The sequence below is a fragment of the Ceratotherium simum genome, chromosome 25 (assembly GCF_057802395.1).
Source record: "Ceratotherium simum simum isolate JZ-2026a chromosome 25, ASM5780239v1, whole genome shotgun sequence".
Lineage (NCBI taxonomy): Eukaryota > Metazoa > Chordata > Mammalia > Perissodactyla > Rhinocerotidae > Ceratotherium > Ceratotherium simum.
Genome location: NC_141924.1, coordinates 19128065 through 19155286, shown reverse-complemented (window position 1 = coordinate 19155286; position 27222 = coordinate 19128065). Strand labels below are relative to the sequence as shown.

The 27222-nt window shown below is 35.8% G+C and overlaps 1 protein-coding gene across 2 annotated transcripts in view; it reads right to left on the bottom strand.

Moving 5' to 3' along the window:
- SLC41A2 (solute carrier family 41 member 2) overlaps positions 1 to 27222 on the bottom strand; it is a 126554-nt gene that overhangs the window by 4529 nt on the left and 94803 nt on the right. For both annotated transcript variants that reach the window (XM_004418052.3, XM_087449010.1), the window contains exons 9-10: positions 24698 to 24829; positions 23442 to 23590 (exon numbers count right to left, since the gene is read on the bottom strand). In XM_004418052.3, coding sequence (XP_004418109.1) covers positions 23442 to 23590; positions 24698 to 24829 — 281 coding nt within the window. The remainder of the gene's footprint in view (positions 1 to 23441; positions 23591 to 24697; positions 24830 to 27222) is intronic.

Below are 27222 nucleotides of genomic sequence, written 5' to 3'. Positions count from 1 at the left end.
TCTATGCCAAGGGTCTGTTACCTTTCACTATTCTGACAAGCAGGCTGTGGAGGTGAGGAGTCTGCCTTGGGTTCCAAAGTTCTGCTATAACTGGAAGTTATAAGACCTGGATTTGATTTCCAGTTCTGCCACTTATCAGGTATACGACTTTGGGTAAGCTTCTTACCATCCTGAGCCTCAATTTCCTCATTTGAAGGAAACAAACCCAGAGGGCTTTTTTGCCTTACCTACTTTGAGATAGTTAAGAGCCTCGGTTTAGGGGGATGAAGAGAAAGGCAGAAAGGCAGCACGATCTCAGGATACATTAATAAAGGCATAAGGCACAGACCGAGAGAGAGAGTCAGCCCGTGGGACCTGGAATGGGTCAGGCCATGTCTAGGCAGTATGTTAGGAACCCTGTGTCTTCAGTGCTAGCAAAGGGACCAGTTTACAGAGCAGACACTCGATATCTGACTGGGTGCATGAGAATCAGCTGGAGGCGATGTCATCCGAGAGACTCCTGTGAGAACAAGAACTGTTTGTCCTGGCCAGAGAGGGAGGATGTCAACTTAAGAAGGTGATTGTGTCAGGAGACACCAGTTTATAATACATAACTTCAGAGGGTAGAGTTTTAGGCTAAAGGATAAAAGTTACCAAAAGACAGAACTTTTTTAAAAAACAATTTGGGCTGTCTATAAATGGAGTTTACATAATAAACTCTATATTACTGGAGTATATGGAAGTTCAATAAAGAAGTTTGCCGATTGAGTAATGTGTGCAGGAGGAAACAATAGTTTTAAAAAGAATGAGGATAGGTAATTTCTCTGGGATTGGCAGGAAATATACATAAATAAATCTATGTTATATATGTATTATAATATATATTTATATATTAACAATATATTAACAATATATTAATATAAATAAATTTATATAATGCACTTCATACATACATGATATATATAACTTACTAATTATAGCATCTGTACTCAACAGGAGATTCATCTAGAGCAGGGGTTGGCAAAGTACAGCCCGTGGGCCAAATTCAACCTGCTGCCTGTTTTCTGTACATAAAATTTTACTGGAACACAACTCTACCCATTTGTTTACTTACTGTCTATTCAGTCTATTATTTAATCCTCACAACATTCTCATGAAGTAGGTACTATTATTATCCCTAATGTTTATTTGGAGAAATTGAGTCCGAGAGGTTAAGGTACCTGTTTTGGTGCTATCATGACAGGACTGTGTATAGTCCACAAAACCTGAGATATTTACTATCTGGCCTTTTATGGAAAAAGGTGTGCTGACCCCTACTCAGGAGACAAATGCTTACTCATATAGAAAGAAATAAAATGGACTCCTTACCTCATACCCCAACACAAATTCCAGGTAAAGACTAAAGGATAAAAAATAATACTTAAGTTTTATAAGAGAATGTAAGAGAATGTCTTTATGACCTTGATGTAGGGAATGATTTCATAAATAAAATGCATAATATTTTAAAAGAACAGTTTATAAACTAGATTAAATTAAAGATTCCTGTGGTTCAATAGATACCATAAAGTTAAAAATCATGCCCTAGGCTTGGAAAAAAATCTCTGCATTGCATACAACTGACAAAGAATTAGATTCAGAATATTTAGAGAGAATATCCAGAGAACTCCTACAGTTCATAAGAAAAAGAAATAATCCAATAGAATAGAAAAGGAAACCTAAAGTTCCAATAAACATATGAAAAGATGCTCAACCTCACTAACAATAGGGGAATGCAAATTAAAACCACATTAAACTCCATTTCATACCTATCTGACTGGCAAAAATCAACTTTTAAATGACAATAATAGCAAACATTGTTTTTGAAATGGCCACGCAGTGTTCAAAGAGGTTCACATGTATGAACTGATTTAATTCTTACACATCTTTGTAATATGCTATGGATTATTACTATCCCTTTTTGATCTATGAAGAAACTAAGACGTATGTAGAGCACATAAGAAACATGCCCAAGATCACACAGCTCGTAGGTGGAGTCAGGCTCAAACTCATATAGTCTAACACTAAAGCCCAAGTTCTTCTCCATCCATATGGGACATTGTTTTGGTAAAAAGAACTCTATACTGGCAACAGGAGTATAAGCTGGAACAACTACTCTGGAGACCAATTTGGCAATAGGTATTAAATCTGAGATGTGCATCTTCTTAATTCAACAATTCCACATGAACCATGATTTTTTTTCTTCTATAACACAGATAAAAGGATAAAACTGTTCATGGCTAAAGGAGACTGGCCTAGGGGCTCTACGGACCCCAGGTCCCACGTGGCTATCCCAAGGACTGAGAGGACTAACATCTTGGTCTACTTGTGGAAGCTCTGCAGGGAAACTCATACATGCATACTATGAGAGATGTGCAAGAATATTCTTTGCACCATTGTTGTAAAAGTCAAAAATTGGAAATAACCTAAAATGTCTATTGATAGAAGAATGGCTACATTAACTCTTAGGTCATACATCGAACACTATATAGAAGCTAAAATGAATGAAAAAGCTATAAGGATCAATATGAATATGACTCAAAAGTATAAGGTTGAATGAAAAAAGCAGTAGAAGACTATGTAAAGTATATGATTCTAATAAGGTTTATAAATATGAAAAACAATACGTTATTTATAGATTCATACATTTTGTCGCAATAGTAAAACATGCATGGCAATGATGATACACACCAATTTAGAACGCTGATAACTGCTAGGGAGGGAATGAAATGGGACCAGGAAGGGATACACAGGAGGCACCAACCATATATATGATGCATTTTTACTGATCATTTTGAAATAGTTGCTTAAATAATTTAAGAGTTGGTAAAGCTGGGCAGTAAATACATGGTTATCTTATTTCCTATAACTTCCTATACATTTGTATTTTGTAATAAAAAAAAAAATGTAAGCAGCGGGGGCAGTGGTAACTCTCTGACCAGGGCTACCCAAGCTATGACTTAGAATACCTGCCCGGAGGGATACCCGAGAAAGGAAGTCAGTATACCCTGTAGGATCCATGAAAGGTTTGGACTTGTAAGTACCAAGCGGTGCTGAGGATAACACCAAAGGATTATTTGAATATCTGTGCATGGAGTGAGCAATGTCTACATTCTTTCATCATTCTTGCCACTGTCCTCCCCAGGTAGGAAAATAGAGGGATGTTTCCTGGCGAAACTGAATGGGAAAGACTCAGGACTCAAGGATACTAGGAACTGTGAGGTATTAGCTGAGAATGAGGAAGAATAGGAAGTCGGCATAGTTTACAGTGGGATTCCCTTAGACCTTTATTTTGTTTCAAGAATAGTAACAGGCAGGAGTATAACCCCCCAGAGAGGAGATTAGATGATGAATTTGGAGGGCTCCCAGTTAAATGAGTCTTTCTCCCACTCCAAGCTATTTAACCTCTCCACACCTCAGTCTCCTCCCTGTAAAATACAGAAAATAATCCCTATTTCATAGAGATGGTGATGTGAGCACTAACTAGTGCAGAATACTTAGAACAGCACTTGACATATAGGAAGAACATAAATATTTACTATGATTTAAAAAAATTACGGGTCATATATGAAGAGACAAGAATCTGACTTTTCCATCAGCAACACTGGGAGACAAGGGAGCAATGCTTTCAAAATCCTGAGAGAAAAGGATGTCTGTGCCCAGTCAATTTATCAACCAAGTGTTGAGGGTAAACTAAGGGCATTTTAAGACACGCATGGGCTCAGAAAAGTTTTCTCCCATGTTCTCTTTCTTTGGAAATTTCTTGAAAATGTGTTGATGCAAAATGAAGGAGAGAACCAAGAAAGAGAAAGAACTGGGATCCAGGAAATAGAAGAGTCAACCTAAGAGAGCAATGAGGGAAGGCTCCAGGAGGAGAGCTGTGCTGTGGGCTGGGGAGTCAGAGTCCAGACACAAAGTGGGGATGGAGTGCTCTGGAAAGGAGGTCTCCAGGAGAAAGGCAAATTGGCAAATAATCTGATATAAGAGAGCTTTCGGGGCAAAAAACTAATTATAGGTGTGTGACAGCACTTGGGAAAAAATTAAGGATGGGTATATAGAAAAACTATGTGAGTGAAAAAGTAGGGCAATTATTTCCAGGAAAATATTAAAGAGAGATAAAAAGAAATATAACATATGACTCGGCTCTGTGATAAATGATATTTATAGTCATAGAATATACATGATACTTATTTATTAGATAAAAATTGAGCATTACTACATTAGGAGGATGGAAGTTGGGGAAATAAGGCATGGGGTAAGATAGCTAAATCCTCATCTACCACTAAAAGTCCATAGATAGTTTCTTAAATTGATAAAGTAAAATTAGCAATCCAAGTAGAACACAGAGATAAATAACAAAGGAAATAGCTAAAGGAGCTCTGGAGGACTATTAGTATCTAATGTTTTACACACAGGTAAATACATTTTTTTAACACACATATAAAATATCTTTTTTCAATATGTGACCCAGGAATGGACTATGAAATCAATTTAATGCAACTGGTCTTTTAAAAAAATGAAATAGAATAAAATAGAATATAATAGAAAGTATTAGCATGTATAGCACACAGTAAGGATATTTCATAAAACTTTTGTAGAGCTATGAAATGACATGTATTTGTATATAAATAAAATATATAAATATGTGTGCATTAGTTTCAATATAAACATATTTCTTACTGAGGGTTGTGGTTAACAACATTGGAAAGCTACTGATATAACATGTCCATCTTACATATTAGGTTCTAGGGAGCTAACACATAAATTCCTGGAAGGGGAAAACCATGTCTTCTTTCTATTTGATCTCTTGGTTTCCAGGAAAACACTTATACATGATAACAAACAAATGTTTGTTGTTGAAGGGGCTGAAGAAATGAATAACTGTGTTACTGTCAACAAGTGGAAAAAAGCTCTCAGTCTTAGTTTCCTCATCTCTAAGATGAGATTACCATTACCTGCCTCACGGGCTGACTGCAGAAATTAAATGAGATAATATATGTGGAGGGTTAAGCAAATGTTTGGTATATAGTAAGTACTCAGTAAATATTAGTGCCATCATCATCGTTCATCAATGATTATGCAGTCTCAGAATTTATGACCTTTATTTAAAAGGTTATTGGAATAAAGACATGACTTTCACCTCTCTGAGCCTTAGTTTGGGCTTCTTTAAAATGGATGAATTTCTGTCTTCACAGTCTGTTCTAGCTCTAAAGTACACAGGTAAGAAATTTGTTGTCATAAACTATGTACCTTTGTGTTTCTTCCCCCACCCCTCCCACATTCTTATTCCAGTAACTGGATTTATTTAAGTTCCCTTCCCATGAAATTTCTTTTTAAAGGTATTGTGACGATTTAAAGTTCAAGCAGGTTTAAATTTATAAAATTTGTTTTTGCTAGTTAACAAAGGATATCAGTGTTTCCTCGGAACACTGTGTATCATGAATTATTAAAATCACAATAAGTATCAGATACTTCTTAATCAACATGTTTTATTTTAAAACCAAATGATTATTTAAGGAATGCAAGCTTCTTACTGGGAAAACACATCAAAAATCAAACCAAGGGTAGACTGTGTTTTCACATCATCTGTTTTTTATGAACTTCTTTAGGTAAATATACCTTCTGAAAAGGCAATTTTGTAGCCCCAGCTAATTATGCAAGTTCTAGATGTACTGCTTGGAATTTAAATAAATATGTAAAGTACAAGAATATATATTTGCTTTGGACGATATTGATTTTTCTCAGCCAGCTCCTTCTCTGAGCTATAATCAACACTTCATACACCAGCATCCCCTCAGTGCCCCAGTTGCCAGTAATGGCCTTCTGTATTGTGTGAAGAAAGACAATTTCTTTGGGAGAGGGATGCTGAGAAATATGATACAAACACACACCAGGAATGGCAAATTAGTACAGTTCTTCCTAATCCCTAACTTAGAAAGGCTGAGTTCATTTCCCCTATAAATATATGCTTCCCTAATCCAGTTTCTAGACTGAAAATGCTACTCATTAAAATCTAATATTTAAATGTCTGCCAAGAAGAATTTAGGATTATGAGTCAACAGGAATTCAATCTGCTGATATTCAGATAAAAGCATCTTTTCTTTGGTCTGAATTATTTTTCTGAGGTAGCAAGTGGGGGAAGGTGGGAAATGAATGAACCTTGTTTTGAGACAGAGTCCGTAATATTCAGCAAACTTCCCAAGGAGTCCATGGCACAAAAATGGTTAAGACCTTCTATCCAAAAGAAACTCTTAGAATGTGTTCCAGGAGACAATACAACATCATGGCCTTGATTTTTAATAGCAAAAAACTGCAAACAACCTAAAGGTCCATTAAAAGAAGAATGGATGACTAAATTATGGAAGATTCATACAGTGAAATACTATATAACAGTAAAATAGATGAACAACAGTTACACATAGTAACAAATCTCAAATACAATGCTGAGCAAAAGAAGAATATGAGCGCAGCCACATATTCAGTATGATTCCATTTTTATAAATTCCAAAAACATGCAAAACTAAAAAAGTTTTATGTATCCAAATATATGCATTAAATCATAAGGAAAAGCAAAGACTTGTTAGCTATCCAATTCAGGATCCATAGTTTGCCCTGGGGAGGAGGAAGGAACACATAAGTAGCTGTAAAAGGTAGAGGTACTAGGGTACTGGTAGTGTTATGTTTCTTAAGCTGACTGGTAAGTGTCCTGGTGTTCACTGTGTTATTCTTTATACACTGCACATGTCATTATTGTTTATTTTTTAATATTTACTATACCATTAAAATTTTTTAAAAATATAATAATTTTTGACTGGGTGTTCATTAACCCTGGGCCAGTTATTCCTGTCATTGATCACTCCCTCATCTGACCACGTCATTCTGTTCCAATCATGCAAAGAACCAGTGATAGCTAATGTCACTTAACATCAGGAAATGACAACCTGAAAACCAAGAAAAAAGTCAAACTAAATGCTTTTGAGTTTAATAAGAAGAAGGAAAAAAGAGATGGAAATAAAACATATATAACAAACTATAAGAAATTAACATTTACTGATTTTCTACTACATGCTAATTAAAATTACTTTAATTCTGTTAATATCCATAGAATATCAGGGAAAGATGCGACCAACAGAGATCAGGCCCTGAACAACTTAGGTGCTCCGTGTTCACCCTCTGCCCATAGCCCACAGATGGCCCTGCTTCTAATATGTCCCTCTTTCAAGTAGGAAGACCTCGTTGCCCAGCAAAACATTTCAATGGAAAAAAAGAATATTCAGTCATTTAAAACTACTTATTGAATGCCTTTCCAATATATTACTCAAATTTGAGAAATAATCTTTTTTAATAGCACACTAAAATAGTTGTGGTGGTGGTCTTTGAGCGTGGGGATTATGGGCAATTTTACAATGATGAATATATGTTGCCTTATGATAAGAAACAAAACTCAATAAACTTAAAAAAATCCCCATAAAACAATGACCAAAAATCCCTTCCTTGCCTAAGCTCAGTATAGAGATCTGTTTTTTCTCTTTACTAGGGGACATACAGTCTCAGAAAACAGATTTAAAAGGATAACTTCGAAATGTATAGGAATTGAGTAATGTATATTGCTAGAAAATGGAACTACCTGAAAAACATTTTAATTGCAGGTAAAATGAAAAGAGTCAGAAGTATAGCTCTGAATTTCTTTGATGTAAGAAAGGTAAACAAACCCTGAAAAGAAGACAACTCTTTTTTTTTTTTTTTTTGTGAGGAGATCAGCCCTGAGCTAACATCCGCCAATCCTCCTCTTTTTGTCGAGGAAGACTGGCCCTGGGCTAACATCCGTGCCCATCCTCCTCCACTTTATATGGGATGCCGCCACAGCATGGCTTGACAAGCAGTGCTTTGGTGCGTGCCCGGGATCCGAACTGGCGAACCCCGGGCCTCCACAGCAGAGTGTGCGCACTTAACCGCTTGCGCCACGGGGCGGCCCCGAAGACAACTCATTCTTATGGAGGGAAGATACAAAGAAGGGACAGAGAAATAACAGCGACTTGAAACCTAGAAAGTAGATCTTTTCTTGATATAAAAGGGTCTAAAGTCATTGGTTAGAGACACAATATGGAGAAAAGCAGAGAATAGAGCTGGATGTACAAAAGGAAAGAGCATGCTTAATTAATCTAATTAACATCTTAGAAAAAGCCACTATGAGAAGTGACAAGTGTGAAAGCTCAGACACAGTCAACTTGGGCTTCCATAAGGTGTGAGATACAATATCACATAAGGATTCATAAATATAATTACTGCTGCTGTTGAAATGTGAGCACACTAAGAACTCTATGTTAACAGTAGAGAATAAAAGAATGTTGATTTGGCAGGAATCACACAGAGAAACACGTCTACATTAGATTTGGCTATTTTGGCATATCTATACCTGTAAAAATATAAATATTCATATAAGTGAACTGAGATCTACATAAAGAAGAGAGTTTGCAATAAAAAGAATGGTAAATGATTTATTTTTGAGATTAAAATAAAAAAAAATGTTAAGGCTCAAAAGAAAATAGTAGCATAAGAAAATACATAGAAATTAATGGAACAGAATACAATTTAAAAATAGACCCACATACATAGTAAGTTGATTTTTGACAAAGATACTAAGGTCATTCAAGGGTGGAAAGTTTTCCTAACAAATGCTGCTGGAACAACTGGGTATTCATGTGGAAAATTATGAACCTCAATCTGTATCTCATGCCACACACAGAAATTAACTCGAAATGAACCAGAGATCCAAATAAAAGCTAAAACCAGAAAATTTCTAAAAGAAAATATACGAAAAACACCTCTCACAACCTGGGGATAGGCAAAGGTTTCTCAGGATGCAAAAAAAGCCCTAACCATAAAGAAAAAAATGATAAACTGAACTTCATTAAAATTGAAACTTCTGCTATTAAAATATATGGTTAAGAAAATGAAAAGGCAATGCAGAGACTGGGAGAAAATATTTTCATACATATATCCGACAAAGGACTTGTATCCAGAATATATAAAGAACTCTTATAACTCAATAATGTCAACCCAATAAAAAAAAGTGGACATAAGATTTGAACTTCACAAAAGAAAACATGAATGGCCAATAAATCCATGAAAAGATACTCAATGCTATGAGTCATCAGGTAAATGGAAATTATGATCACCATGAGATACCACCTTTACACCCACTGGAATGGCTAAAAGTAAAAAGACTGACAATACTAAGTGATGGTGAGGATGTGGAGCAAATGGAACTCTCATACTAATCGGAATGCAGAATGGTATAATCACTTTGGAAAACAGCTTGGCAGTCTCTTGTGAAGTTAAATATGCATTTTCCATAAGATCCAGCAATTCTACTCCTGGGTATTTACCCAAGGGAAATGAAAACATATGTCTACACAAAGACTTGTACGTGAATGTTAATAGCAGCTTCATTCATAATAGCCCCAAACTGGACACAAACCCAGTGTTCATCAGCAGGTGAATGGATAAACCAACTGTGGTATATTCATACAATGGATTACTCAGTTTCTCATATTTGTCATCTGGAAAGTAGGGAAGACTATACATATCTCAGAGGACAGCTAAAAGGATTAAATGAAATAATGTAAATAAAATACATATTGTCTGGCAGTTAACAGACATAATAAATATTAGTTCATATTCTCCTTCTAAGTGAAGTATTAAAGAAGAGTGGCTTGTCAAATGGTGGTGGGGGTGGGGGAGAAGGAGCCACCAAACCGTTTTTTGAATTAGAAGGCACAACCTGTTGTTCCCTACTTTGCCTCAGTTCTATTCTGGCAGAAGTCATCAAACTTCATTTACTTATTTTTTTCTTTAACTGTTAACACTTATTTCTGTACTAAATATAAATGTAATCATATATTATGTGCTCTTTTTGTTTCTGGTTTCTTTCGCTCAACCTTATGTATGTGAGATTCACAATATTGTTGTAAATATATTGTTGCATAAAGTGGTAGGTCATTCATTATCCCTCCTGTATAGTATTTCATTATGAAACTTTATTTACTTTTAAAAATAACTTTAAAGTTTGGCATTCTGTTTAAGTGGCTAAGATGTTAAAAAAATCTACATTGTTACAACACAAGTCATTTATAGAATATTTGTATTTGTTAAGCATGTAATACTGCTTTTTAAAAAAGCATCATCTTCAAATTGTTTTATGCGTATGTTTCACCTTTCCAACAGATCTTTTCTCTCTTTTAGACGAGGAATCTTGCCAAGTATTTGCCCTATTACCCAAACAAAGTACACTCAATATATCTTGAATCCAATTTAACAAATATTTATTTATACTCAACATAGAAAACACTGTGATAAGCTTTCTGGAGCATTCAGAGAAGAATAACACAGTTATTGCTTTCAATGAGATCAGAATCTAAATGAAGAAACATAACTGAAATGCCTAAAATAATCCAAGAATAATATAAAGCTGAATATTCATTTTATAAATATTTATTGAACCAGGCAGGGGCTGGATGCCAAGTCTAGGCTGATGAATAAAACATAATCCCTGAAAGAGCCTGAACTAGCAACATCCTCTGCTATCCTCTGGAAAAAAATAGAAGGGAGCTTAGCAGAGCCGGAAAATAATACCATTACAGAACCTAAACTGAGCTTCTCCAGAGCACTTCTAGAAGCGGATGATTCAAGGAGGTTGACTATTAACTCTAGATTCTTAGAACAAAGAGATGATCACACAAAGTAGACAGCTTCCACCCAAGACTATCAAAATAATAGGAATAGTTATAGATAACAGAATGGTTTTGGACTTTCTTTTGGCCAACCACAACCATTGCTAACACTTCATGTTATACCTGAATTAACGTTTCAGGTGAAATAAGACAATCTCGATCTAAGCTAAAAGATAAGGCATCCTGGCTGCCTAGGGAATCACCAGGACTTGTTTTCTTGGTCAGGACTGAAAAATCTTAGGTTATGGTAGTAAAGTGTATTCTAGTCCCTTCCTATAATAGTTCTAATTATTCTTTTTTATCTCACAGTCATTTAATGATTTTTATCCAGTCTCTCATATGCTTCAACACAGCCACTGTCCCAGCAGATGTTTCAGTAAATGATTCAAAGGCAAAAAAATATGAAATTATGCTGATTGACTCAAACTGAATATCAGATCTTCACAAATGAAACCCCATCTTCAAGAAGAATCAATAACAGAGGTGAAGGTCTGGACAATCATTAATGATATCCTCTAGCTTTTAGTGAAGAACATAAGTGGGGACTGAGAATGTAAAAAAGTTCCCACATTCCTAGGAAAAGACTGTTCTTCAGCCATGGTAACAAGAAGCCGCCAGAACTGGTTTTAATTCACTGAATAAACAACTTGCTTTACTGAATATGTTTTAGAAGCCAGCCAATCAATGATAGTCCTTGCTTCTGAAGTGGCCTATTAGGAACAAATCCAGTTCAATAAATACACCTCTGAGGACCAACCAAACAGCAGCAGTCACCACCAAGTAACCATACTTCTACAGATGACCGTCAACCTACTCAAGCTTTTGGACATGTGCCAATCCCTGAACTCTACACTTCCCTAAAACCCTATATAAGACAAGCAGTTTGCTCTGGTTGGAGAGATTTTGCCTGATCCCAGCATAGCTCCCTTAAAATAGTGAGCAATAAATTTAACTTTGTCTTTTTTATTTCAGATACTGAATGATGGTCTCATTATCCTTTGACATCCTTTAAACGCCCCTTTTAATAAATGCAAAGTCTTTAGGGACTTTTTGCTTTAACATATTTCCCTAGATGGTACAAAAATAACAATTTAGATTAGTTTTGTTATGCAGAACTAACACTGACATTTACCTTTAAAATAAAAAAGTTGTATGGAGCTAAATATTTATTTTAAAAAATAGCTAAAGATTTTAAATGATAGAATCATTCATTTTGAATATTCTAGGGTCACAACCAAGATTTTATTCTGGCAAATTCCTTGAGTAATGGTTTTTATGCTTTTCAATTAGTGCTTTCACATAGCTATGCTATAAGACTTTTTTGTAGATGATGTGAAACTTCCTCTAAGCCATGTTTGCAATCTCAGCAGGATTCAGGGCACAGGCAGTAACGTCCTCACCATCACACTAGAAAAAGATGGCTCAGCTTCTCTGCTCCTACCTTCATCTTCACCAGGCTTGACAAGACTGAAAAGAGCTCTCTTTCTCAATGCCTTGCTACACAGGGATCCAGCAGGCTGTGCCTCCAATGAGGCAGGCAGTCATTTCATTTTCTGTGCATTACTGGCCTGGAGCCCAAGCATACCTAGCTAGAGAATTAATCATAAATATGGATTTAGGAAAGCATCTCAATTTTAAGACCCTACAACCTAAGCTATAATAGCATAATCACACTATTGTGTCACAAAAATGCAATCACAAGGCTAAAAAGGAATCTCAAAAATTCACCTGTTTCAACTTCCTACCTTAAGGTAACCATATTAATCAACTCCCAAAGTTAAAGTAGATATTTTTACAACTAGAAAAAAATTCTTGGAACTGTGGATCCTCCCCTCACAATTTCCTTTATCATTCTCTTCACACTTTTCCCTCAACCCAAGCTGACAGACAGAAACCAATTAAGAGACAGAAGCAGAACAGTCACACAGAATGAATAAAGAGATCCTTGCTTTCCAGTTAGAATCTGGTGGATTTAAATCCTAAGACGCGAAAAAAGAATGTGAGTGAGGTCAGGCAACTGGTTAAAAACCCCTGGTTGCTTAGCTCTTTCCTTTGAGAAGCCATCTGGGACTAGGATTTGAGTTAGTATTGTAATAAAAAAGACATAACCACACCATTTAATAAGGGCCTACGCTGTGCCAGGTATTTAAACATCATAACCACTGTGCAAAGAGGAATCATTATCTTCATTTTACAGGCAAGAACAATAAGACCCCAAGGAATTAAGTAACTTGCCCAAGGCTAAGCCAATTAACTTGCTCAGCTATTGGGTGGTTACCCTGGGATTCCAATTATGGCCATGTTGCCGCCACATGCCTACATTCTTCCTTATTTAGAAGAATGACTCCAAGGAATCATGGTAGGGGTTCTTAATGCTAGATTCCATAGGTTCTGAGCCCCTCACTGACACCGTAAGAGACTCATTGCCCCAGTAATCCACAACTACTAATGATGATGATATTAAAATAAGACCATAGCACCTCATCCGCATTATCTCATTTCATCCTTATAACAACCCACGAGGTAGGTCTATTCTTAGCCTCTCCTTACAGATGAGAAGACACAGTCCCTGAGAGGTTACCTGCCTAAGCTGACACAGATAGTGAGTGGTGGGAACAGAGCCCAAGCCCTTACATGCTACCCCACACTGCATCAGAGGAATGCCTCAGATCTCTCAAGTTTGTTGGGAATGGAGAAAAGGCTGAAAATCATCATTCTGTAGAATAAACTGAACTCTTTAGTCTGGTCTTCAAGATCTTTCATGATCTTGCCACAACCTGTAATTTTCAACCTTGTTTTCCATCACTTCCTTTCACAAGCCCTATGCTCCAGAAATTTTCCTACTATTTTCTGTAAATACCCTGAGTTTTCTCATTTACCTGATGCCACTCCCTTCTGCTTAAATGACATTTTCAATGTTTCATTTCCACAACAAAATTTTATCCGTTATAAAACTCTCCTCCCCACATAGGAAGAACCTCTCCCACCACTGAACTTCCGTAGCACTTCATCCTTCTCTCAGGACACTCAGGACATATGTATATCCTTGACTGGATTCCTACTTGACTTCAGGAGGCAGAGATTCTGTGTAAACTCTGTGGAACGAATGCCCTTCTGAGGCAAAACTCCTAGCCGGAAGAAATGTGAAGATCTAATGAAACCAGAGAAAACAGAGCTTTAAGCCTTCAGCAATTGCCATCCTAAAAATTATGACCCTCACTAAGAGGAAAACAAAGTATCGAAATTATTCTTCTAAAACATAGTGGTTAGGAGTGTAGCCTGGAGCCAGACTCCAGCTTGCTGTGTGGACTTGAACAAATCACTCAACTTCTCTCCACGTCAACTGCCTCATCTGTAAATGGGAACTAATAGTATAACTTACCTCACTGGGTTGTGGTGAGTACTCGGTGAGTTCATATATGTAAAGAGCCTAGAATAGAGCATGGCTCATAATACATGCTATATAAATATTTTCTATTATCATTTTTGAAACTCTTATATATATTTAAAAAGCGGCTCAGATCACCAAACCTCGAGAAGGGAACTGTCAGAAAAGGAAAATTTTCAGAATGAAAAAGTTAATGACAAGGAGATGAACTGGCTTATATATAAGAGGCCCAGTACTCTTTTCCTTTCAAAAGTCACAGCTCAGGAGAAGAGGTAACTGAACACTATAAAATAGAAGTCAAATTATGGCAGAAAGAGGAGAATACAGACTTCCAGGTAAAATACAGAGATATTACAACCATAGAGTGCACCTGGGAACCTAAAGGAGACTGTTTTAGGCCAAACAAATTTAAAAATAGATAGCTTCAACTTAAAAATAGACCAATTCAAAATTAGCTCTTTAGACTCAGAATACGATTTTTCAGGAAAATAACATTTTATGTATTGACTGGGTTCCCTGGCTAACCCATAAAGGCCAATTTAACTTAACATTACTTTAGTAATAATTATAGATTTTAATATTAATAGACTCTTTTAGTTACCAGATTATTTTACTATTAGCATATACATTACTAATTATGTACAACAATGCTTTGTAACAATCATCTTTAGTGTAGGAGTCAGAATTCACAAAATCAAACATCATGAATGCAGGAAGGGATTTGAGAGACAGCTAGGGTCACTATACTTCCTGGTTTGCCCAGGATAGTAATGGTTTATGCTTGTCACTCTAATTATAATTATCAACAGCTCCCTTTCACTCTCAAAAGTGTCCTGGTTTGGACTATGGTTATATGGTCACCTTGGTGTTAATATCTTCACCTTTATGTGATGAGGGAGGAAACCAAGCAACAGAGCAGTGCTGTGATTTAGCCAAAGTCATAGAGTCAGGAAGGGACCAGAATTAGAACCTGGAAATAGTTACTCCTAGTCCCGGAGTCTTCCTATTATACTGCATGGACTCACCAGTAGCAAGATAATGGTGATGACTGTGATGGCCAGGATTCGGGGCACCAGCAGTAACATGAGTGAGAAAGTCTATAGAGTAAAGCTCTCCCCATCCCACAGAGACTTTACAGGCTCAGCAGCTAAAGGCTGAGAGATTTAGGGGATCTTTGCTTGTGCACCTTAAGCCTGGCCCATTTCCCTTCTCACTGTACCCACTTGTGCACCACCCCTCCTGATACAGGAAAGAATATGGGAGAAGTAAGGAATTTAGTTTTGGACATGTTAAGTTTGAGATATCTTTTCAACATTTAACTGGAGATGTAGAATAGGAGTCCAGTCTGGAGATATCAATTTGAGAGTTAGCAATGAAAGGGTGGTATCTGAAGCTAAGGGCACTCATCAGAAGAAGAAGAAGAAGAGCTCTGCAGTAAAGCAAAGAAGGTGAACGGTGAACGGTGAGGAGATGAAAAAGGCCTCAGGGCACTGAATAACCAGCTCCAATAAAGAGAGGAAGGAAAAAATGATGCCTATGACAATAATGATGATAAACTGCAGCTACTACCATTATTGGAAACTTATATTCCAGGAATTCTACCAAGTACTTTATATACATTAGCTTAGTCCTCATTACTATTCTCTGAGGTAGGGAAAAAAATAAGGCCAGAGAGGTTATGAAACTTGGCTAAGTCACAAAATAAGTAGCAGAGCAGAAATTCAGACTCAGGTCTCTGAATCTAAAGAGCTTTTATCTTTCTACAATGTTCTTCGTATTAGGATCTTATCTTCCCTCTTCTTTCCTTTGTCCTTTGTAATGTATGGGATGACAGTCTGGCTTAGAAATATTTTTCTTCTGTGGAAATATTTATTTTTATGTCTTCATAGTTACAATAATGACACTGAATCATGTGATTGTGACTTCAGACCTAAGACGTTGTCATGCTTCTTTCAGTCAGTACGCAGACCATATTTCTGCCCCAAGCATGTTCTACCGGATGAGAAACAGAAGATGTTTGCTCTTAATTTGTACTATTTGTGTTATAGTCATGTTCACATTGCAAACATATGTTTCAAAATGGCCATGAACTATTATTTTTAAAACAGAAACATTTAGGAAATTCATTAATCAATATCCTGATTACAAATTTTATTATGAGGGTCATACATTTGCTCATTTAAGGTGGACTTGGGATTTGCTGAGAATAATTTTTCTTGAGAATGTGAATCTGTTGGGAAATATAAGATGGTGCAATCTGCACGTAAGGATAAAATTGAAAACCAAATATTGGTAGTAATAAAAACCAAGGAGACTTCTGTTTTTGAAACTATATTAATAAGAAGTATAAGTATTACTATTTTGCTAAGAACAGTTTCGTATTTATCAATATTAATTCAAATTTCTCATCAGCTATAATATATACTCTGATCCTCCCCTCCAAAAAAAATCTATTAAAGCACTTTTAAAGAATGAAAGCCAGGCATAGGCACAAAGTTTGCTTCTGAAGTTACAGAGGAAGAAGACTGTGTTGTTACGAGGAGGTAAGTCGTAGGCTCTTCTCTAGCTGTTTCACGCATTTAAGTCTAACCTCTCAAAACTTAGGAGATCCTCAAGGGCAGGGACAATGTCTCCTTTTTCTCTTGTACAGTGACTAGCACAGTGCTTGGAAGACTATATGTACTATGCGAGTGATAAAATCCTGATATTTACAATCCTCAACTTTACATATTGAGAATCTGTTGTCATTCCACCATTTAAAGGAAACATGTTGTCTCTCACACATGAAAAAAACAGATATAGCCAAGAGCAAAGGTTTTCTACAACCAACTTCCACAATGAATTTCTCATGGAATTTGATGCTGCTACAATTGAGTTCTTAATAACCTAATTTTCTGTATGATACAATCAGTGTCTAAAATAGGGAATTAAAAATTTCATTTAGAAATGGTTTTGATTCATTGCTTACCAATTATACTAACAAACATGTTATTGTAATTCAATAGGCCTGTAGGGCTAGAAAATTCTCATTTTTCCTTCCCAATGAGATATTTTATAGCAGGAAAAATATTAATATACTCAATAAGTGCCTATCTTTTTGCTTCTTGTAGGATATGTCATCCAAACTTTATGCTTCTGTCTTTTCACAGACAAAGGAAGCATATTTAGGATTTGAAACACAAAGGGGAACTAATAGAGGCTTTAAATTAAAATAGGGAAATAAACCACAATGTACTGCTCTTCCTTCTTTGCTCAAGAGATTGCCAGTCTGCTTATTTGATTGATAGTTATCTTAGTACCTTCTCAGGCTTATTATGCTGTCAAGGTACCACATCTTTGAAAAAGATGGTAGGGAATAAGCAAACAAATGAATTGAGACAGAAAGCCCTGAAGAAGATATCAAGATTCCTTTCTGTACATCTTAGAAGGATGGTCAACAAGGTCCATCACAGCCTGGAATTCCATATTATGCTTCTGATTTCACAAATTAACAGGCATTGAACAGTCAATGGAGCATGTGAATAAGTAAGATGTGAAGTTTGTCAGAGGAAATCAGTGCTTAGAGAGAAAGAGTCCAAGTGTCTCTAAGTTTGTAGAAGAAAGTACACTCTGGTTCTATGAAATCAAAGTTTTGGGTTCAATGGGCTAATTTGACATAGATGAAAAATTATGTTCTAAAGCCAACAACTGTACCCTTAGCTACAGCCAGCAGTCTTGTAAATGCTGCCTGATGGCACAAAAGGTATAATGGGTAATACAGGATGGTTAGCTTGGTGTCAACCCATCCTTACTGTTGAAAACAAACTCAAAATGCAATATGACTGATGGTGTACCAAATATGAATGCCTTTTGCACATTACTGTGGCCTCGACACATTCCAATTACTCTTACTACTGTTGGGCACTGGGCAAAAACATGAGTAAGAGCACAGCTCATCACATCTACTGACTGGTTCAGTGGCCTCAAAAACACATTTTTACATGTCACATAAAAATATGTCATGTAAGGGGCTGGCCCGGTGGCATAATGGTTGAGTTCGGCACGCTCCGCTTTGGCAGCCTGGAGTTCGTGGGTTTGGATCCCTGGCATGGTCCTACACCACTCATCAAGCCATGCTGTGGCAGTGACCCACATACAAAATAGAGCAAGATTGGCACAGATGTTAGCTCAGGGCCACTCTTCCTCAAGCAAAAAGAGGAAGATTGGCAACAGATGTTAGCTCAGGGCCAATCTTAATCACCAAAGGGGAAAAAAAGTCACATAAAAACACATCTGTTAGGTTCCTTCTAATTGCAAGACACATAATAAATATCTAAACAACGTAATTTATACATGTAAGTAGATTTTTTAATTTAAAAAATAGTTTCAAAAAACGGAGTTAGTGTGCGCTAAGGGCAAAACAAGACACAAACTTGACCATTCTAAGTCCCAAACGATTTCAAATTCAAGTTGACTTTCTACTTTTCACTCGAAGTAAGAAACCGTTAGCTACAGGACCAAGATTAGAAAGCTAATATGCTCTGAAAAAAACTCCTATGTTAACAACTGAAATAAAACCTTAATTTAAAAAACTCCTTATTATGGAAAAATTCAACGATACACAAGAGTAAACAGAACAGTATAAATTAACCCATACACTCTCATGTACCATCGTTTAGCTTCACCAATTATCAATTCAATTTTACTTTATCTAGACCCCTACCTTGTGCTTTTCCTAGATATCAAGTTATTGCATCTCTAAACATTTCAGTAAAACCTTACAATTCTGATGGAATGTTCATAGAATTTTGGGGGGGTTGTGTTTTAATTTTCATTGTCTTTTATTTTGAATACCTATACCAGTGAAAGAGAGGAAACTGGTGTTTATTGAAAGCAAGGAGAAGAAAATTTAGATTTTTCCATTTTTCTGGAACTTCTGGGACTTAAATACAGTTGTAAACTTTTCTCCTCCTTCCACTGAAGGAGGAGACAGAGCTAGTAAGAAATAGTCATTCAGTTTAACAAACATTAACTGAGTGCTAGAGATGGGGCTAGGTAAAAATGAGTAAAACAAAGACCCTTTATCTAGAATGACTGAGACAGACACATAAACAGATAACGTCAATATAATGTGGAAAAGCTAGGATAATGGTATTCACAGGTTACTATGGGAACAGAGAATAAGGGCAAATTAGGTATTCAAGAAAGGCTTCCAGGAAGAGATGACATCTGAGTAAATGCAAAAATACAGCAAAGATTTTTACTATGTCATTATAATAAGTCCAATATCAAGTCTCCTTCAAACACATTTCCTTCATTTAGTTGATTGGGGAATTAGGGGGTGGAGGGGAAGATTCTTCAAAGAATATTAGTCTGGGAAGAGAGTGAAATGCCAAGAATTCAAAAAACAACCACTATATCATGCCTTGTGGGGAATACCAAAGGAACAAGGCTTGGTCTCTACCCTCAAGGAGGTGGGAATCTAGATGGAGAGAAATTAAACGTGTATTAGAAAACCTTGCTATATAATAGTCAATTGAAATATAGAGTTTAGGGATGGGGAGAATGGTATGGACTGAAATTTTTCAGTAAGAGCTGGAACTTAGACTAAAGTTTTGAAAATAAATTTAACCCAGATCAAAAAAGAAAGCCAATCAAGTAAAGAATAGTAAAAGATGAGTCTTAAGTGGTCAAGGAGTCTTTGTCTTTAAAAAGTATTTCTTTATTCTGTCTATCTTTGGATTGGATTGAGGCAGGCAGGGGAAGGTCAAGATTTTTTATCTAAACCTTGGTCTCCAAAGAGGTGTGTGAATGTGTGTGCTTGTGTGTGTGTTGTGTATGTTAGTGTTAGAGCATGAAGATTTGATTTGAGAATTTACAATCTGATTCTAAGTTATTCCATTGGAATAATGCACAATGTCAGGTGCAAATACAAAGATCTATTCTGGCAGATATCTGATTCTTGCAGAGAAAATAAACACTAAAATCCATAAAAATAAACGTCGTTGGGCTGGCCCTATGGCATAGCAGTTAAGTTCAGCGCACTCTGCTTCAGCGGCCCGGGTTCACGGGTTTGGATCCTGGGTGCGGACCTACACCACTTGTCAGCCATGCTGTGGCAGTGACCCACATATAAAATAGAGGAAGACTGGCACAGATGTTAGCTCAGGGCTAATCTTCCTCAAGCAAAAACAGAGCAAGATTGGCAATGGATGTTAGCTCAGGGTGAACCTTCCTCACCAGAAAAAAATAAATAAAATAAAAATTAAAAAAAAAAATTAAAAAAAAAATAAAGATACATATATGGAAAATTCAATCAACACTACAAAATAAAGAAAAAATATTTTCCAATCACCATCAGAGATCAATGGTTCACCACTTACAATTCTATTTTTAATAACAACAACAGTGTCAGCTAACACCTATATAGCATCTAGTACGTAGCAAGCTTTATATAAGTAACTCATTTAATCCTCAAAATTTTAGAGAGGAGGTAACTGTGACACAGAGAGATTAATAATTACTCTTTCCTCCACTCCAGTTTTTCAACTTTCACTTGTCAGAATTTAGGTCAGAGGTTAAAAAAAGACATGTAGATATACGGCGAGTATAGGTTGAAATCTAATATTTTTATAAATTCAGAAAAAATACTTATATCCTTCATTGACTTAAATAACATAATGCATGATGGCATGTTGGCACTGAACCATAAACATACACGTTATATTAATCCATGAGACTAAGAGGTAGAGTTGCAAGAGGAATATGCTCTAAAAATGGCATGCTTATCAACAGAGCAACGAATCGTCTCTCAACACTTCCCATGGGATTGAGGAATGCATCTTTTTCATAATACTTACACACAGAGAACATAAATTATAATAAATGACCATATCATATACAGCAATCAAGTTGGCCAGCAGTAAAAAAGCATTTGAAATAAATTTTGTCCCTACTGAACAGTAGAAAAATATTACTTCCCAGGTAGAGTTAGTTGCTTTTTCTTCCAAGCTCTGAAAGCACTTTATATGTAGCTATCCCCAGAATTTATATTATATACATTATAACATAATTATTTGTTCATGTGGTAGACTTCCCTCCAGGCTGAATCCTTGAGGATAGGGTCTGAATTTATTCATCCTGGGATTTAAAACCCATCTCTGAATCTAGTAGAATGTGACGTTTACTGAATGAATAAATGAATGATTTTTAATACAATCTCAGGCATTATAAAGCATTATAGAAAAGTTAAAAATCTCAATTAAGTCGTAAGAGTTCTGTTATTTTAAGAGCAGATTCTAGTCTCCCTTGCCCGGCATTTAAGACCTCTCTACATCAACCCTAATCTACCTTCTTAACCTTATCTCATCAACTCCCTCCTCTTAGTTAGATGCTGTGTATAAACTACTTTCTCTTTCTGGCACGATCTCTGTGCTTTCTCATCTCTATGCTTTAAACTCTGTAATCTCCAAAAGTTTTAGATTATTTAGCCCTTTTAGTATAAAATATTTGAGCATACTTATTTAACCTGTGCTGATAACATTATGTTTATTACAAAACAATCATAAAAACAGAAGAAAATAGACATTTTAAACAAATGAGGTAAAATATATAAATAGAAGTTTTAATTTTTTATTCTTGTACACAGTTGATTGTTTTGCATATACTTCACTTTGAAAATCACTGATTTACATCAAAAGAACAAATCTCATAGAGTTTTTGTGAGAATTAAGTGAATACATGTAATGGACTTAGAACAGTGCTGGTCATACAGGAAACTGTAAATGTCACTTAATTTCATTATCATCGCCATTAACGCAGTTTCTTTGGTCTGGAATAATGTCTCCATACCTATCCTCTAACCTCACTCCTACATGTCAAACTCCTTGAAGGCCAAATTCAAATGTTACCTCTTCAAAGAATTATTTGAATGCATCTCTTAAGGGGTTAGGATTTCTCACTGTGAGAGGTAACAATCCTACAGAGTTTAACAAGAAGCCAAGCCTAAGAAGCTAAAATAAAACGAAAACAGTTGGAAAAACTTAAGGATAAGTTTACGGAAAATGATGCAAATGAAAAAATGCAGTTATTAATCCCAAGAAAAATAAAGTACACAAAAAGGAAATATAATCCTAGTATACCATCTAGCTCTAGAGTAAACAATGTTTACATAGGCCTAATCATACAAACACTGATGACAAATTTAACAAAAAATTGTGATATAACTATATGGGAAAGATGGGTGTTATAATAGCCTCCAAATCCTCAACTTCTATTAGCAAAAGTCTAAAGTTTAGTTATCTTACTTTAAAACTTATAGACAAATATCAGAAGAAACAGCTAAAATATTTCAAAGTTATTGTCTCTGAGGAATGTGATTGGAAAGGCAGACCCCTTTAGTACTATTTAATTTTTAAATTTTGTCACATTTTGAAAATAAACTCAATTTTCTTAAATTTTAAAATTAATAGCCTAATAATAAAGATGGCAAGTTTAGCGTATGCATTCAACTCCACTCTCTTCAGAAACCTCAGTGACACAACAGAGAAAAGATTTAGAAAGGCATAGAAATCTCCCAGAAAGAAGAGAAAAAAGGTAAAGAAATAAAGAATAAGAAAAGATAAGAAATTTAATGCAAAAGTTCCAGGAACCAAATAATACAAATCCAGAAAGAAAGGAAAGCGAAAAATCATCAAAGAAGTAATTCAAAAAATTTTCCTAGAACTAAAGAACATGAATTTTTAGATTGAAAGTGTCAAACAATGACTAACAAAACAGACAAAATTCACCCAAACCAGGTCAACATGAAATTTAAGAACAAGAGGAAAAAAGAGAAGATCTCGCAAGCTTCCAGGGAGACAAAAGGACTTATGTACAATGAGGTCAGCAGTGAGAACACCTGACTATTCTCAATGGTAACAGAAGTGAAAAGGCAATGAAGCGATGCCTTCACAGTTCTAAAAGAAACAGAACTCTACATCCAGTCAACCTGATGGTGTCAAAGTACTTTACAACATACAAAGGCTCAAAAAATTTACTCTTACGCACTCTTTCTCAGGAATCTATTAGAAGACGTGTTCATACAAAACAAGACAACAAAAAAAGGAAGACATGGAATCCAGGAAACAGGAAATCCAAAGGTTCTATTTATCAGTTCATTTTAAAAGTAGTCCTGAGCTTATTGGTTTAAAGAAGATCAAATCAACACAAAAGCATTCCATTGATTTTTGAAATGTTAAAATATCTCGTGTGCTTTTAGATTTACATAGTTATAGTTTTACAGCAGTCTGAGCATAAAAGAGGTTGCAAGAGGTTTTAACTCTTACCTGTAACACAGCGGCAATTAAGTATACCACTATGAAGATTACAGTTAAAGAAGTGTGACCACTTTTCATCAAATGAATAGTGTAGAGGAAAATTAAATGTCCAGGAATCACTAAAAGCAGCAGAACTTGAGCAGACTTATTATTTACTCCTGTAATATAAAATGTAAAAGTTGTTAAAATCATATTTTGGTTAATAATAGGTCACAGTTATTAAAATTTGAGAATTATTTTCTAGTTACTATATTGCATAGCATCACGTAAAATTCAATTGCTAAAAATAAATTTCAGCTATTTACAATTTACCTAACTCTTTGAAATTTTGACTGTATGTTGTATGTTAATTAAATGAAAGGTGGTTGATAAAAACTTGCTATGAAGAACATTGGTCAGACTTTAATATCTATCATAAAAACAGAGGGAAGACAAAAGAAAAACATAAAGTTTTTAAAATATTGGAATGTTTTAATTTTACTTTTCCTTTAGAGTTCTTTCACTGATATTACAAGGCTGGGCATTTCTGATTGTCATTATTGACTTCAAAAGTCAATAATTACATTTATTTTCATCAGAAAAAATGTGACAAGAATTGTGAGGTTTAAAATTGTGGTCTTAGTTTTTTGGTAATCACATGTCTGGGTGACATAAACAACACAGTGTTCTTTGTAACTGAGGTTATCACCTCTCATCTTGTTTGTTTGGGATCAAACACTTATGTTTAGAAAGACCAAAAAGATTCATACAGGAAAGACAGTACATTTGTCTGCCTAAATCACCTAGCAATGCTTACTTGTGTGCATAAGGTTCCTCTTTCCTGACTCATAAACAAGACATCCCAGAGAAAGACATTCCAATGTCAACATCACTGAGACATCACTGAGATTTAGTGAACAAAATCTATTCTATTTAAAATCTATTTAGGGGCTGGCCCGGTGGCATAGTGGTTAAGTTTACGTGCTCCGCTTCGGTAGCCCAGGGTTCACTGGTTCGGATTCTGGGTGCGGACCTACACACCACTCATCAAACCATACTGAGGTGGTGTCCTACAGAGAAGAACTAGAAGGACCTAGAACTAGAATATACAACTATGTACTGGGGCTTTGGGGAGGAAAAAAAAATTTAAATCTATTTAGCTCTCAGAAATAGAAAAGTTGTGCAACATTCACAGATAAAATATGTATTCAACAAATGTTGCCTACCTATATTCTCAGAGAGGAATAGTTCCTGAAATAAAATATGAAAAATCCATAAGCACATACCTGGGCCAAAAAAAGTTCTAAATGGGTGGTAACAACCTTTGGGTTCATCAGGCAGTTCTCCTGGAATGCTATGTAAATGGAGGTAGGTAGAAATCCTGCTAGCCTGAATGGCCACCAAATTACCACCGATACCTGAAACATAAGGAAAAACAAACAAAGTAGTTATCTTCATATTTTGAACAACTTGCATAAATTCAACCAACTGCAAGCCTCTTTATGTCACATCCTGGGCTAATAAAACAAAATAAAGAGTTCTTCTGAAATGTTGATTTATTTAATGTTGAGTTAGGTATTCCAAAGGCATAAAATCATTGTTATGAAAGACTCATTCATTATTTTTCAAATCTGACTCACTGGTCTGAAAGCAAAACAAAGCAAGTAATTTTTAACAATTATTATCACAACCAAGATATAAAATTAGGTAAGAAGATGTTTCATGTTTACCACCTTAATGAGAGAGAAAATATGCTAGATTCATTCAAATAGACAAGGCTTGATAATTTTCTTCTCAGATTACTAAAGAAATTGGTATAAGGCACTGAAAAAAAATACTCAAGAAAGTCATCTTTTAACCTAGATTATCCTTTTATATACTCCGAGGAAGAAGAGTTGAGCCCAGAGGTGAAATGAATTCCAAAGGGTGGTAAGCCCCCCTAAGTTGAGACAGGACACCCAAACTGTTTCTTCTTTCACAGAGTATGGCAGGGAGAGGTGGTAGCCATAAAAGCAAGTAGGAAGAAAACAACTGAAAGTTTCAAGCTCTTAAATGCTGAGTGTGGGCTAGCATAACCATTTAGAATATCTGAGAGCCCTAGACACAAGGGGAGTCCACATTCACTTGCCAGCTATTTCTGCAAGCCTCCACTGGGTGCTTGTGAGACAGACTGAGGTAGCGCAGAAGACTTGAGATAGCCAACTCTGGCGGCACACAGGCAAGAAATCCCATCCATTTGTGAACCTCTCTCTCTCATATGAAGCAAAAGCTGCTCGGGGAGGCAGAGAAAACACTCCAGCTACCTTGTCCCAGGCAAAGATTAGTTGCCACTGGAGGAAAATCAGAAGCAAAAGCTGTCTGCTGCTGGAGTGGAAGAAAATCTTGCTCAAGACTAATCTGGCAAAGTTTGACTGTTAATAAGGGAAGGGGAAGAAACACTGAGAAAGCCCCACCTCTGAGGACCAAGTGTATAGGGACTGCCTAAGACTGAGGATAGAGCAAGAGAATCCCAAACTCCATCCCATGCCTTTCACCAAGTAACACGCATCAGCAGACTACAGTGGGAGGAGGAGCAAGAACACAGAGAGTTAAGCCTTCCATGCTGCAGTCACACAGCACTCCAGGCTTCATACTAAGCATGAGGTAGCAGGAGTCTATTGATAAAGAAATTTGAAGTCAGTGGTGCATTGAAGGTAACGATAATAACCACAAAAGACAAACCGAGCTCAACTCTAGACTAGATTGACTCAATCCTCCATACTAATAACCTAACAGAAGAAAAAGCCTGCCTATTTCTAGGCATAAATAATATATATTATGTCAATCTCCAATGTTCTTTTATACATAATGTCCAGCATTTGATAAAAATTTACAAGACAGGAAAGCAATAAAACAGACTATTGTCAGGAGTTAAGAAGTCAAGAGAATCAGACTCAGAGATGACTCAGGTGTTGAAACTATCTGACAAGGACTTTAAAATAACTATGATTAACATGTTAAAAAATCTAGTGGAAAAGATGTACAATGTGCATTATTAAAAGATGGGGACATAAATAGGTTAAAAGTAAAAGTATGGAAAAAGATATACGATATGAACACTAGTGAAAAGAAAGTTAGAGTGGCTACATCAATATCAGAAAGAAAAAAAAGACTTTGTAACAAGGAATATTACCAGGGATAAAGACAGACATTGAATAATAGTTAAGGAGGTCAATTCATGAAAAAGACATAACAATCCTAAATGTAGATGCACCTAAAAATAGATCTTCAAAACACATAAAGCAAAAACTGATAAATCTAAAAGGATAAACAGACAAGTCTGTGTTTATACTTAGAGACTTTATCACTCTTCTTTCATTAATTCATTGAATACACAGATTTAAAAAATCAAAACTATATAGAATATTTTAACAATACTATGAACCAATTTGGTCTAAATGACATTTATAGAACATACTGCCCAACAACAGCAGAATACATATTCTTTACAAGTGCACACATGGAACATTCATGAAGATAGATCATATTATGAGCCATAAAATGAGTCTCAATAGATTTGAAATGATTGGAACATGTAAAGTATGTTCTCTGGCCACAACAGAAAAGATATATATCTGGGAATTCCCCCAAATATTTGGAAAGTAACCAACACACTTCTAAATAACCCACAGGTCAAAGAAGAAATCACACAGGAAAGGTGAAAAATATTTTGAATTTAAGGAAAATGAAAACACAACATATTGAGAGTTGTGGGAGGCACATAAAGCAGTACTTAGAAATTCACAGCATTAAATACTTATATTAGAAAAGA